Source organism: Monopterus albus, unplaced genomic scaffold, assembly GCF_001952655.1.
Source record: "Monopterus albus unplaced genomic scaffold, M_albus_1.0 scaffold1.1, whole genome shotgun sequence".
In the NCBI taxonomy this organism is placed as follows: Eukaryota; Metazoa; Chordata; class Actinopteri; order Synbranchiformes; family Synbranchidae; genus Monopterus; species Monopterus albus.
This window is the reverse complement of record NW_018127881.1, coordinates 5662712-5675788: the sequence shown is the minus strand read 5'-3', so window position 1 is coordinate 5675788 and position 13077 is coordinate 5662712. Positions and strand designations below refer to the sequence as shown.

Here is a 13077-nt window from a genome sequence, read left to right as displayed (position 1 = left end):
TTACTTATTTTAGTGAAAAACACCAGAGGAAATTAAGAGAAAAATTAACTCCATTCAATATCAAGATGTTAGTTGTAATCAATGCATTCTACTGGATATATTAGCAATGTAGAGGTACCTTAACACATGCAAAAGCACTAGATGATTGATAGTTTATAAATTATTATCCACAAGAGTGAAATAAAAGTACTGTGAGGCGAACCAAGCTGTGTTTTTGTACCAAAACAGTTCATAATTGCAGTAAAACAATGTTGCATATAACCACCTACCTACAGCCTTTATAGGATACAGCCTATAGCCAGCAGTTACCTGATTGCACTCTAAACTGCTACGGATCCTTTTGGCTATAATTATCCCGGTTTAACAAAGACATGCCTTCGTTCTTCCGCACAGTTATTTTGCATTCCATTCTATTACGGTTTGATCACCACAAAAGCAGCTGTACGGTATGTGTAGAAAAAGTGGCCAATGCGTGTTCACAGGCTGCGTGTGCACAGACGGACCACGGACAGTTTATAAAAGACAATCACTTTTTGGCCCAACACTGGCAGATGTACCCAGGTGCCCAGGCGGTGGACATTTGGGTCTCGGTTTCGTTTCAGAACCGTTACACCCCTAGTGTGAACTGAGTGTCATCTGTTGCCTGGAACTTTGTACCACTGCTGACTTTGACAGGAAAATCCCACAAATAAATGCCAGCACATTATGAAGCTGCCACTTAAGATCCTACTTGGGTTATATTATCTATCAGTTTGGCTTTTTTCAATCTTTTAGAATGTGAAGCTTCAATTAATGGTTAAATGGTAGTTTTCATCCGAGTACCATTATTTTCATGTTGGAATTTTAAAAGAAATCACAGAAACTCTACAGTCAGTATAAATGTTCAGCCCATCCTTTTCTGCTCTGTCACTGAGAAAACCATTCACATGCTGTAATACTTTTAAAAGAAACTCGAGATGTGACATTAAGACACCTGAACAGCACAGAGAGGTTCTGGTTTATATAACAGTGTGTCCTACTTTTTATTGCATCCTAACAAGACCCATTCATAGCACATACTCTAACGGGGTATTGACGGTGCAATGAAAGCTTTTCAGTCCAGTGAAGCACTGAGTTTCCATAATCAAAGTCACGCTAAACTGGCATAATCATATTACACAGGTAATCGTATAAAGAATAGTCAAGGGGCAAATTTCACTCTGGTTTTCTGGGCATGCTGTTCTACTTCAAAGTCCACATATTGCACACCAATTTGAGTACTGTACAGACTCCAGACACAAACTCTGCGGTGTCCTGCCCCTTGGCCATGGATCAAACCAACTTTAAACACCATGCGCTAACCACCAAGCAGGTCACAACCTTGACCTCGGCATCTCAGCCAAAGAAAAATCCTGTTCTCCAGCCCCAAGAGCCACTTTGCATCAGCTGCACACACTGCTGCTTCTGCAGCTCCGCCTTCACTCTTCACTTCACAGCTGATATAATTTCTCAAATTAGTACCCACTTAGAGAGGGTTCTGACAGATCCTTTTGTCGGTTCTGAAGAAGAAAGTCACCCTTGTTGTTGCTACCCAGCATTCTGTCAAACACTCTGACTAATTAGAACCGTTTTACTTCTTAATTCTCATGACCTAATTAATCACTGCTAGTGTGATGCTCTGTTTGACCCAAACACCACAAAAGCCAACCTAAACAGAAAAGACCAATGTGCAACCAAAAATAATTAAGAGAGAAAGGAGGATGCAGATTAACAAAAATGAAATATTGTTTTAAGAGTACACATTCAGAAGGCACACAGCTTTGGCCCATTTCCCTTTAATCGCCTTCACAGAATAATTGGAAAGAAAACACTATGTTTAATTAGCAGCGCATTTTACGGTAATGTGGCTAATTTAATTTTGTAAACCAAATATTTGTGCACACAGAAAATCTAAGTACATTTTGATGCAAGTTCTACTGTTGCACTAAGTGATGTACTGTACACAGTGTTTTTTTTAGTTAAGCACAAAGCAGACTGTTGTTGACTGAATGATTATACAAGCTACAGGTTCTTAGTGGTATGGTTTAAGGATACATCTGTCTTTTGGCCTGTACCAGTAGACGTCACCATCGCAGATAATAAGCAGCCATTGACCTCCTCACTTATTGAGGAACAGTGGGGAGGCTGTGGGCCAATTAAACAAGAGTGGACAGTCCACTTCTACTGAGCACAAAGCGTCGCAGTTTAATAAAATGAATGTGGACACAGGTGGGGGTTGCTGCTAATGAGGACGCAGACAAGGGAAACTGCAGGGGAAAGTGTTGGCAGTGATGTGGGGAGGAGGGCTGAGCCAGTCTAAAAAGACCCCAAACAAAATGTGTTTTGATGGAGGGCCCCTTTTTGTCCTGTCATGACCTTTTTGCCCCGCTTTCATCACAGCAAGTGGAGGGAAGCAAATGGGGCATAATAAGAACCTAACGATCAAGCACAAAGTGTGAAATTAGAAGAAACGTCTTCATTTTCACAGCTTTTCCTTCTGGCTCTATAGTGAGAATGCTGTAAAAAGGGTGGTCATGTGTTTTAAATACAGAAGGTGGAGGTAACACTGGCGGTGGACGTCAAGATGGATTAGTTAGAGGGGATGAGCTGCCCTCAGATGACCATGGAAACAAAACCGCATTATTTTACAGAGATCTTGTTACAAAATATTGTTTTTCTGGTTCTCCGATAGGACAACAGCCACAGGCCTGAGTGCAGTGAGCAGTGCATTACTGGGGCATATAATAAATAGATGTTTAAGACTAGAGTGCTCAAAGACATTTTCTTAATAACCAAAGGAAAATAAACATTACCCAGAACTCATTTACACCTGTGAGATATTTTTTTGTATTTTCAAAGTTATTAGACTATAAGACTCAAGGTAAACAAGCAAAGGGGTTTTTCATAGTACAGCGACTGTGCCTCCTTCCCTAGAGAAACGCCGCACACACAATCCAACTCTTACAATGAAAAACCAGTGGTGTGAAACAGAATGTGCGACTGGCTCCAAACAGCAGCACACGGTTTTATGTTTTAATTGCTCTCGCCTGGATACTCAGTCTATTACTTCTGGGTTAATAGTGTTGGTAAATTATTTTCAGCATTTGGTTTAGGCTGCAGGGTGTTACCTGGATGTTGCTCCAAACAGACTCAAATAAATGCTAGGAATCACTGTATTGTCTTTAGATCCTAACGGATTCTGTTATATTAGCAAATGACGTGAATGATACCAAAAGTCAGTTCTTATACTGAATGACCTTGATGATTATATCCACTCATAACAAATTTAATATTAAAGAACTCAGTGCACTCTGGTTCTGTCTTCTGATTAGTTGCAGTATATTAGATGTACAGCTACTGTTCCCAAAACAAATTCATTTTATCTGCCTGCCAATTTAACCGATTTTCAACAGTTGCCATACTGTCACTACTTTGTTAACACAGCCGCCTTGGGTCCACTAACTGGTCACCTATAGGGAGCTGAAGTGAAACCAGAACGTCCCGGTTGTGTTTCAGAAGAAAGAAAACTTCCCATTGAGATTTCTAATCTGGCTAATAGGCTAACTAAAAATCCAGCCTTGGAACAAGACTATGTTGTGAGTTCCACTACATTTGCTTCCACTATAATGACATATTTCTTTAAAACATATTATTGACAGTAGCATAATATTTTTATTTTTACCGGGCTTTAACGAACACCATTTCCCAGAACGCCGAGCCCATTGAGGCTGGAACGTCACCAGCTGATGCATGTTGACCTACCGGAAAAATGAACAGAGGTCACGAGTTAAGAAGATGGCTGTAACTATTACACGTCTTCTTATGTTTTTAAAGCTTAATAAGTTGAGAGAGATGAGACTAATATCAGAAGCACATAGTTAAATGTTGTGCTACTTGGGCCACTGAAGTCCAGGAGAGTCTAATAACAGTGACGTATATGTGGACCGCCATGCTGCGAAGCAGTCATGGTAGCTGTAGTTTTCCCAGTGCTAAAAAAATTATTTGTTAATTGGCCACAAATGTTTAAACTTTCAGTAGTAAGTGTTGTAATGGTTGGTGCCTTGTCTTAGAATGTGAAAAAATCCCCAGAGGAACATGCTTAGTTTTCTTACAATGGCTGATGAAAAAATGCTAAATGAGAGATTGCAGAGTCACTGAACCTAGTGGAACACAGACTAACCAGATGTGACACGACTTTGGCTCTCTGTAGAGCCTTTCATTTATGTGATGGTGGAGCACCAATACTGAGAGACACACCTCCTGCACAGAAAACCTGTCTGAAGTGAATATAGACTGAGGTGGTTGGACTAGCAGCAACTACCACACTGTGTGTCTGCTGCAGCTCTCTGGCTCTGGAGTTGTTATATGTGGCGTTACAGTTCAGTGACGCTCACTGAGAATGAGGCTCTGAATTGATATCTCCTCTGCCAGAGAGAGAGAGAGAAAAGTTCGGCCGACCTGCAATCCATACGTCTCAGTGACAGTAAGTGTCTGCTCTATCTGTAAAGCCAAGCGGAACACACTGTCAAGGCTGAATTATAGAGTGGAGTTACTCCTACAGCTGAGACAATTCAACAAACACAGCTCTTTGCCTCTTTCAACAATCCAAACAATAAAGCAAGTCTAGGATCTCAGTGCCTCTTTGCAGCAACTAATTACCAGACTTCTCTGTAGGAATTCATTATGCAGGAGCTACTGTACACTAGCACTGCTTTATATTTAAATTGCGCCCATTTAACTGACATTTTAATCCAAATTGGTGAGTGAGTACAGAAGGGTTCAGTGTAGCGCTCAAGGACAAATATGTCAGGTGTTTATATATAGACTAATTACAGTCACAGCCTTAAAAGGATTACCAACACTGACATTGATTCAACAAATCCCAACAGTTAATCCTAAATGATACAAAATACAAAACTCACAAAAGTAAATTCAAGTAAAACTGTAGAAGTAACCTTGAGAATGGCCTCCTGTCAAGGAATATCCACTTTCAAGCACAGTCAGACAAGCTTCAGGAGCCAGAAGTCTTCAAGAATACATATGACTGTTGATGTGTCACCCATTGCATTGCACTGTTGGGACTATTATGTTCTTACAATGCATTCTTACTGAAACTAATGCAATCAAGTTGTCAGAATTCTCAATTTTCTGTACATCTGAGCAACCAGAAAACCTAGCCAAAACACAGTCAAAGAGTTCGTTGGCTGCAAAAAGTTGACCACAACTACACGTCTTGACATGGGTTGTCAGCAACCAGTCACATTTCTGATAAATACATGTGTCTGGCAAATGCAAGTAGAAGAGTTGCTGACGGTCATTACAGTCATTCACATTAGTTTGAAGGACTGTAAAATGTTACACAGAGGACTTTACAGGACAAAAACAAGAACTGCATCCATCACTGGGGTACAGCTTTTGTATTCTGTCATTGCCTTTATACTGCGCAAAAATAGATCGACTTAAAAGTTTGAATGCTGCTTTGTCATTTGTGCAAAACATGAATAAATACATCGTCTTACAGTTAAAAATATGCAATACTGTGCAAAGTGTTAGGCACTTTAGTGTTATGTTTAGATTCTTATCCGTCACACAGCACCATCATGGAGGCATCTGACCGGTCCCAAAATCATCATGCAGCATGATAACGACCCCAAACATACAACCAGACTCTTCGAGGGCTGTCTTTGGTGACAAGAAGAACAAGGAGCGCTGATGTCAACATTATCAGTCAGTCTGAGATCACGTGAAGAGACAGAAGACTGTGAGAGAGGCTGAATCCACAGAACTGTGGCAAGATCTCCATGGTGCCGGAACAACCTGCCCACCAAGTACCTGGAAAACTGTGTGCAAGTGTACCGAGAAGAACTAGTGATGTTTAAAGTCAAAAGGTGATCAAATATTGGCTAACACTTTATTTTACAGCTCTGTAAAATCCAGGTTATTTCCAAATAATTTCCTAAGAATGTTCCTGGGAAGAACCATGTAATTTGGTACTAATTCTAGGTAAAAAATAAAAATAAAACAGAGAGTGAATCATTGGTACACATGTATTTTTTCCAAATGCTAAGATAGCACAAACTTGAGTTTTATTCAGAGAAGAGAAGGTGAACTACACATGCAAAGAGTGAAATTTGTCTACAAGCAACCAAGCAGTTCAGTATAGATGAAAAATAACATTTCAAATAAAAACTAAATGAACAGCAAATATTCAGTGAGGTTTCAACTGAGCAGTTTCTTTCATGAAAATTAATCTGGTGGACAAAATAAACTCAACACAACTCAGTGGACTAACTAGAAAAAAAAAGTGATTAAACCATTTATTTGCTGTTCTACACAGCAACTGAAACTTTCTCAGAACTTTGTCTCTTTTTCTGTAATTAGTACCAAATAACACGGTTTTTTACAGCAAATTATTTGAAAAGAGTGGACGTATAAAATAAAGCACTATGAAATATTGATTTGATTTTTGTTAAATGCACTTTGTGTGATTTTAACTGTAAATAAAAACTATTAATGACTTTTTTTAAAGCAGCTTCCCTTTAGTGTGTAAAGAGTATCTGCACAAGTCAACTACAGAAGTTGTACAACCCACAAACGGTCAGAATAAAGTGACACGTCAGACAAGTCGCAGTGTGAACGCACCATCAGAAAACCCAGACATTTAATTGTTTTGACATAACATGAACTGTGTATTTATTACAGCTTGTCACTGCAGTGTTTGAATTAACCTGAGCTAGCTTTGAGATCCAGGGCAACGCTACATATCACTGCTCTATCAATGACAGATGTAAATAAATTATTCACATAAAAAACACAGAGAGACCCCGTGGAAAACTCCCAGGGCACAATTGCAGTTGTGGGAAATCTGTGAGAGCCTAAGAGTGCCTTCCCTACAGGGACAGAGGAGAAATGACACCCACTCTCTGCATTCAATTACTATGAGAGAAGCCGTGGAAGCCAAATCCTGCAGGAGACCAAGCTTCACAGAGCGGAGAGACTCACACACGCACCCACACAGACTTAAGCAGAACTGTCTGCTGCAGTCAACTCCAATTACCGCTGTCCACTACTAATGCACAACATGTGAAACTAGAAGAACAATTACACCTTTTGTCCCCATTCCACAAAGTTACATGTGGATTATGTTTGCATATTTCTATGCTTTACCCCTAAAATATAATTTCACAGAATTTAATTGCGAATCACAGTAAATTAGCGGCCACTTTAAATCCCAGTTGAGTCCAATACAGTGAAATAAATTCAACAAATTACTTGCACACAAAGAAACAAAAAAAAACAAAGGCTAAGTGAAAAAAGCATCCGTGCTGGTCTGCCACACAACCTCAATCCTATTCCAAAGGAACTCTTAATACAATACACAGAACCTGATTTGTTTAACAAACATTTTGCAACATGCTCTGTTTATTGCTTTCCTGCAGAACTCAGTGTGGTGTCCCCCCCAGATAACACCACAGTAGTCATAACCTGTTACACCACATCATTACGTTCTCCGCCTATGCATGCGACCTCAGTTTTCCTTCCATTGTAGCTCTGCGTGAACCCTGTGGCCACGAGTGTGCTTCTAAATTACTGCTGTTGCCAGTGCTTCAGGGTAGCAGAGCCTGGGTCAGAAGATCTGACCTGATGTTCCCACGTCTCTCACTTCCACTTGAAAAGAAAACACTGACCACTTAACCCCGCTCCGCTAGCTGGCTACATGTTAGCTCCTTGTGACACAGCAGATTCTCACTGGGTCAAGATTGTTCAGTAAGTTTAAACAGACAAATGTTAAACGAGAAGCACAAGTTTCTTTGTAATATCATTCTTAAAGGGAAGTCATGCGTCTCCGTAGTAGTTTTTTTTCTACTTAAACTACTCTTTCTCAATCATTTCTACTGGCAAGTATATGTAAAACCAAAATGTAAACTTGTTGTGAAACAGCACCAGATACTTCTACACAGTGGTGGAAAGTAACCAAGTACATTTACTCAAGTGTGGTAGTTAAATACAGCTTTGAGGTATCTGTACTTCACTTGAGTATTTTCACTTTGCACTACGTCATACTTTGACTTCACTACATTTGCTTTACAAATGTTGTACTTTTTACTCCACTACACTTATTTCAAAACTTTAATTACTAGTTACTTCTCAGAAACAGATCAACACTAAAATTACAGTATAATCATAAGACTATTGACATGCTGCCAAGTACTTTGAATTCCAAGCAGATAAGGTACTTAAAACTGCGATGTGTTGTACACAATAATGCATCAGTAATTATAATCCAACAATATAATATACACCAATGTTAAATGTTCCACTCTGCATAATGAGTACTTTCACTTTTAGTACTTTAAGCTTGTTTTGATGCTAGAATCTTTGTACTTAACTATTTGAATGCAGGAGTTTTGCCTGTAACAGTGTTTTTACACTGTGGTATTGCTAGTTTTACTGTACTTAAAGGGGTCTGAGCACCCACCAGTGGTTAACTGTGTGTTTTGTGTACATTCACACTTGGGGTTAAGGGTAAGTCCTTGAGCCCAGAGACACATTTACATGATAGCCCGACTACACCGACTTTAACACCGACCACCTTTCCCATGTGGGTGGAGCGCAGGATCCGACACATACCAATGGCCAGAATCTCAGAGCGTTAGCCAGAATAAAGTAAACTTCCTAAAATTCCCCAGATTAAATTCTGGTTTGGGGCTCTGGTTCTGAATGTTCCCGACATTGCTATCAAGAATAATGAAGATGTCGTGCTCTTCTGGCTCAGCGACAACAGCAGTTCGGCTGTCATTTTGCATAATTAAAAGGAAGAACTGCCTGGCGTTACAGAGGCAGGGTTATAAAGTTTGATTTACACAAGCTGAAGTGTAACATTGTTTTACACAAAGCACTTCAGAAAAACCTACCAGAGAAAGTTTTATAGCTGTATTTAAAAGAATTTCTCATATGAATAATGTGAGAGGCATTGTTCAAATATCCTGTAAAATTAAAGAGCGGACTAACAGCAACTGCCATAACATCTCTGACTTAATATCATACAGTTACATGTTTGCATTTCCACTGTGTCGCAAAGTATCACATGTCAAGTTAGGATATATTTCATGAAGCCACAGACAATAGTGAAAGCCAACTGCTGGTGCATTGCTCTGCTGGATGTTAGTGATCCACCAGCTAAGCCCATGCAGCCATGGATATATGTGTGTAAGACAATATCTTCTGTAAAGCGCTTCTTGCTGTTTCCACACCTGTTTCCCTGGGCCACAAGGGACAAGCAATCTTCATGGCGCTCACTCGCCCCTCTCCAATAGACTGTGCTCAATGATCTCGGGCATATCATCATAAAGCTCCAGTGATCATACTGATAAGGCTGAACTATACCTGACTAAATCAGGGGCTTAGGGGCCTGTTTGCATTTCACTGCACTCCAGGAGAGAGACAGCCTATATCATAACTGTACATGATGGTTTTCAGAGAGGAGCATGGAATTATATCAAGTCAAACCCAGAAAATAAGAGCATGAAATAAAAAGTCCTCACGGATAAGCTGTTCAGTGAAACTGAATGTGAAGATATTTGATTTCGAAAAGAAAACTGCAGAATCATACAGTGCACCACGTTTCTGGGAGAGCCGAGGGCTCTGCAGTTTGAAGTTAAGATCACACGTTCACCGCAGAGTGAACACTTCACTGCACAAAACAGTTCGAACAGCGACTTCTTATTCCTCCAAGTGTTCAACTTTTAAGTTCTGAAATTTCCACTTAGTATTTAACAAGATTATGAAACACCATGTGTTGAGTGAATGTTTTGCTGAATCTAATATTTTGCAAAGATGAAAGGAAGATGTGATGTAAACTGTCTTTGGAGGTGGGGTGTGTGTGTGTGTGTGTGTGTGTGTGTGTGTGTGTGTGTGTGTGTGTGTGTGTAAGATCAGTCTGTGCAGATTGAATCCAGAGCTGGTGAGAGAAAAGGAAACCAGGCGTCTCTGTGCTTTGGTATTGATTGTAGGAACTAGCAGCGAAGAGACAACGTGCCCTCAGGTTAGAAAAGATGAAGTTGTCCTAAATTATTATTGAATATCTTTGAAGTTGTATCATGGAACTGTTGAAGGCCAGCTCCCATGTTTTTACTTTTCTAGTGCAAAAAGACACAGCGTGAGAGTATAATTCAAACCATCTTTAATGCAAACCACAGAAGCATAAATAATTGAATAAAATCGGCAGCGGTTTTTTTTAAATGCACCAGCAAATAAGTCTACAACTTTTTTTTCTCTGTTCTGGACCCGTTCTAAAAAGTCTGAATCTTGTGGTGGAGAAAGAAGTGAAAGAGACTGAGACTGGTTTTGGCTGGCTTTAAGTGGGCCTGGCTTACATGTGGCTAGAAGGAACCAATGCCCTGGCAAACAATGTGGAAATACCGTGCATCGAACACCAACATATAACACACAACTTCTAGTCTGGCACGTGAACACTCATAATTAGCTTACATTTATGACTCTACACTCATATTTTGTTTGTTGTGAACCATGAAGGTCAGTTCAGGATTTAAGAAGAAAAAAAAAAACTGATTATTTATGGAAGGATAACTCAAAAGGAAATGTGGTCAGTGAATCCTCAAATATAAGAGTAAACAAGGGAGTTTTTGTGGAACTACAGAAATATCCAAAATTAACTGAGCTTAGCATGTTCAAAGTTTTCATCTTACCAATGTTTATAGACCTAAAATTGCATAATTACATTTAAATTATTCCTATCTAAATTACAAGTTGGATTTTTCCCCAGTTTTAGGGAGAAATAATTTAGCTCACGCTGGTAGAAGATTGACTCATTAATCGATCTTTAGCCTTTGAGTGAGAAACTAAAACTTTGGTGGCCAACAGAAATAAAGTTTTCATGTGAAACTGAGCAATTTACAAATTAGCTGCACCTCTAACAAAAGCATGGGCCACCACACACACACCTCATCTTTGTAACAATGCAAATGACTTACAGTTGAGCTGTTATTTAAAGTATAATATTACTTAAATAAAGTTAGATTAGCCTTTCATTATAAGAGCACAGTAAAAGGAGAGCATATCACTTACACTGTTGTCACTGGACCCTGACACGGGGTAGACTGTCCAGCCCAGCTCGGCTGTGGCGGTAGTGGAGTCCATGAGTGTCTCTGTGGAGAGAATCAGCGGTCAGATCAGCTTCTGATAACATTGAAATGCTGCTACTGAACAGAAATCTTCTGAGCATTAAAAATGTTAAAGAACAATTAAAGTTAAGTCTAAAAATGCAAGAATACAGTGAACAACAACCACTGAAAGTTCCAAAGCTGTTATCTGCAGAAACAGGTCAAAATCAGTTTTAAATGATATAAAACAGCAATAAATAAATAATCAGCTACTGCATTTTTGCTTGACAAATTATTTGAGAAGCCGAATACAAGCAGAAGTCTATATACACCATTATAAAAGGAACATATGGTGTTAATTATAGTGCACCTCATGTATTGGTGATTATCAACACATTCGTCATATTGACAATAATGACTTAGCAGAAAAATCAATCGGCAACTATTTTGATAAATCAATAAATGCTTGAATTTATTATGCAAATGTGTCACCTTGGGCTCTAAACTACTGTACAGTAGATTCTTCTTCTAAAAAAAAAAAATAAATAAATAAAAAAAAGCTAGAGGCAGTCCACGTGATAAGGTACAGACAGACTGCTAGTTTGATTGCCAGTGGTTTCGTTAGAGGTCAGACACATCCAGGTCAACAGATGCCACCATTCACATGACTCTGCGGGGAAACCACAGGCTGGAGAAGCCACAGTAGAGAGGAGGGGCCACCCTGTGTGCCACAGATTAGCTGGTGGAAAGAAGCACCTCTAGTAATTGGGGACAAAGAGAAATGTGCCTCCTGTCCGTCATGAGGTCCTGTGTGGCACACATTCCACCAGTCTGGCCTGCGTGTCATACGCTTACCGAACAGTTTGTACAGTGACCTTCCTTCGCTCTTTTTCTGTACCCTCTGTACACATGCCCTGATTTCCTGTCAGCCCTGCTTCTCTATGCAAGCAGCAGAAAGCCGGTCTAGTGAATGTCTCCTGCTGATTAGGCCTGTGTCAGTCCTGTGCTCCAGTATTGAGCTGCAGCAGATGGAGAGAGCATTCATCAGGTCTGAGGCGTCAGCTGCAACCTCAGAATGCCACAGAGGAATTTAGAAACCCCCTCAACAGGCACAGCTACTAAGCTTAGCATGAGTCACAGCCAACAAAGGTAGCTCAGGTCTGGCTCTGGCACTGCTGTGGCTCTTCATTAGTACTGTAATATGAATTGATTCAATTGGTTCTAATATTGTAGGTTTAGTGAAAGTAGATCTTAGTTAAGAAATAAAGCAGAGCCCAGAAATCAGATAACACGTAAATGTTCTATTACAGCCAAAGAGTGGAAGCAATCAAAGACAGGAGATGTGAAGTTACAGCTCCCAGGATTTGACTGCACACCCAGCAGGATATTTTAGATTTCCAGTTGTTTCATAACCCTGGATTTGTTCTGATTTTCTTCCCCAGCAAAAGCCACAGCTTTTAATTAACAGGCACACATTGGTTTATTAAGCCTTCTGCTGACTTTCTGCAGCTCACAGTACTCACAAGGCATAATACTAGATTTCACATCCTATTCAGTTATCACAAAGCCCAAATCGTATAATTAGATAGATGAGACTGCAATTGAGCAGCTATTGATAACCTTGTGTGTGACTCAGAGCAGTCTACATGGGTGTTAGGCAGTGAAATGGTAATTATCCCCCATAATGATAACGATAATTAGTGGAAGAGTAAAGTGAGATAATGAACCCCCTCTGTGGTGGTTTAGGGAGTGTTGTGGGGGGAACAGTGAGTGAATTTCCCCAGGAATGTTAACACGGACTGGGTGACACCGCCCGCCCTTTCTCCATCCTCCTCTCTCTGTAGCCACACATCCCATTTCTGCCCACATTCTGTTTATATCTGCCACTTGCTCCTTTGACTGTTTCTCCCGTCTAACTCCTTCGCACCTCTTTCCC

General features: G+C 40.0%; 1 protein-coding gene across 3 annotated transcripts in view; it reads right to left on the bottom strand.

Annotated features, from left to right (window-relative positions):
• ephb2b (eph receptor B2b) overlaps positions 1-13077 on the bottom strand; it is a 123678-nt gene that overhangs the window by 66236 nt on the left and 44365 nt on the right. For all 3 annotated transcript variants that reach the window (XM_020595174.1, XM_020595335.1, XM_020595259.1), the window contains exon 2: positions 11107-11186. In XM_020595174.1, the coding sequence (XP_020450830.1) occupies positions 11107-11186 (80 nt within the window). The remainder of the gene's footprint in view (positions 1-11106; positions 11187-13077) is intronic.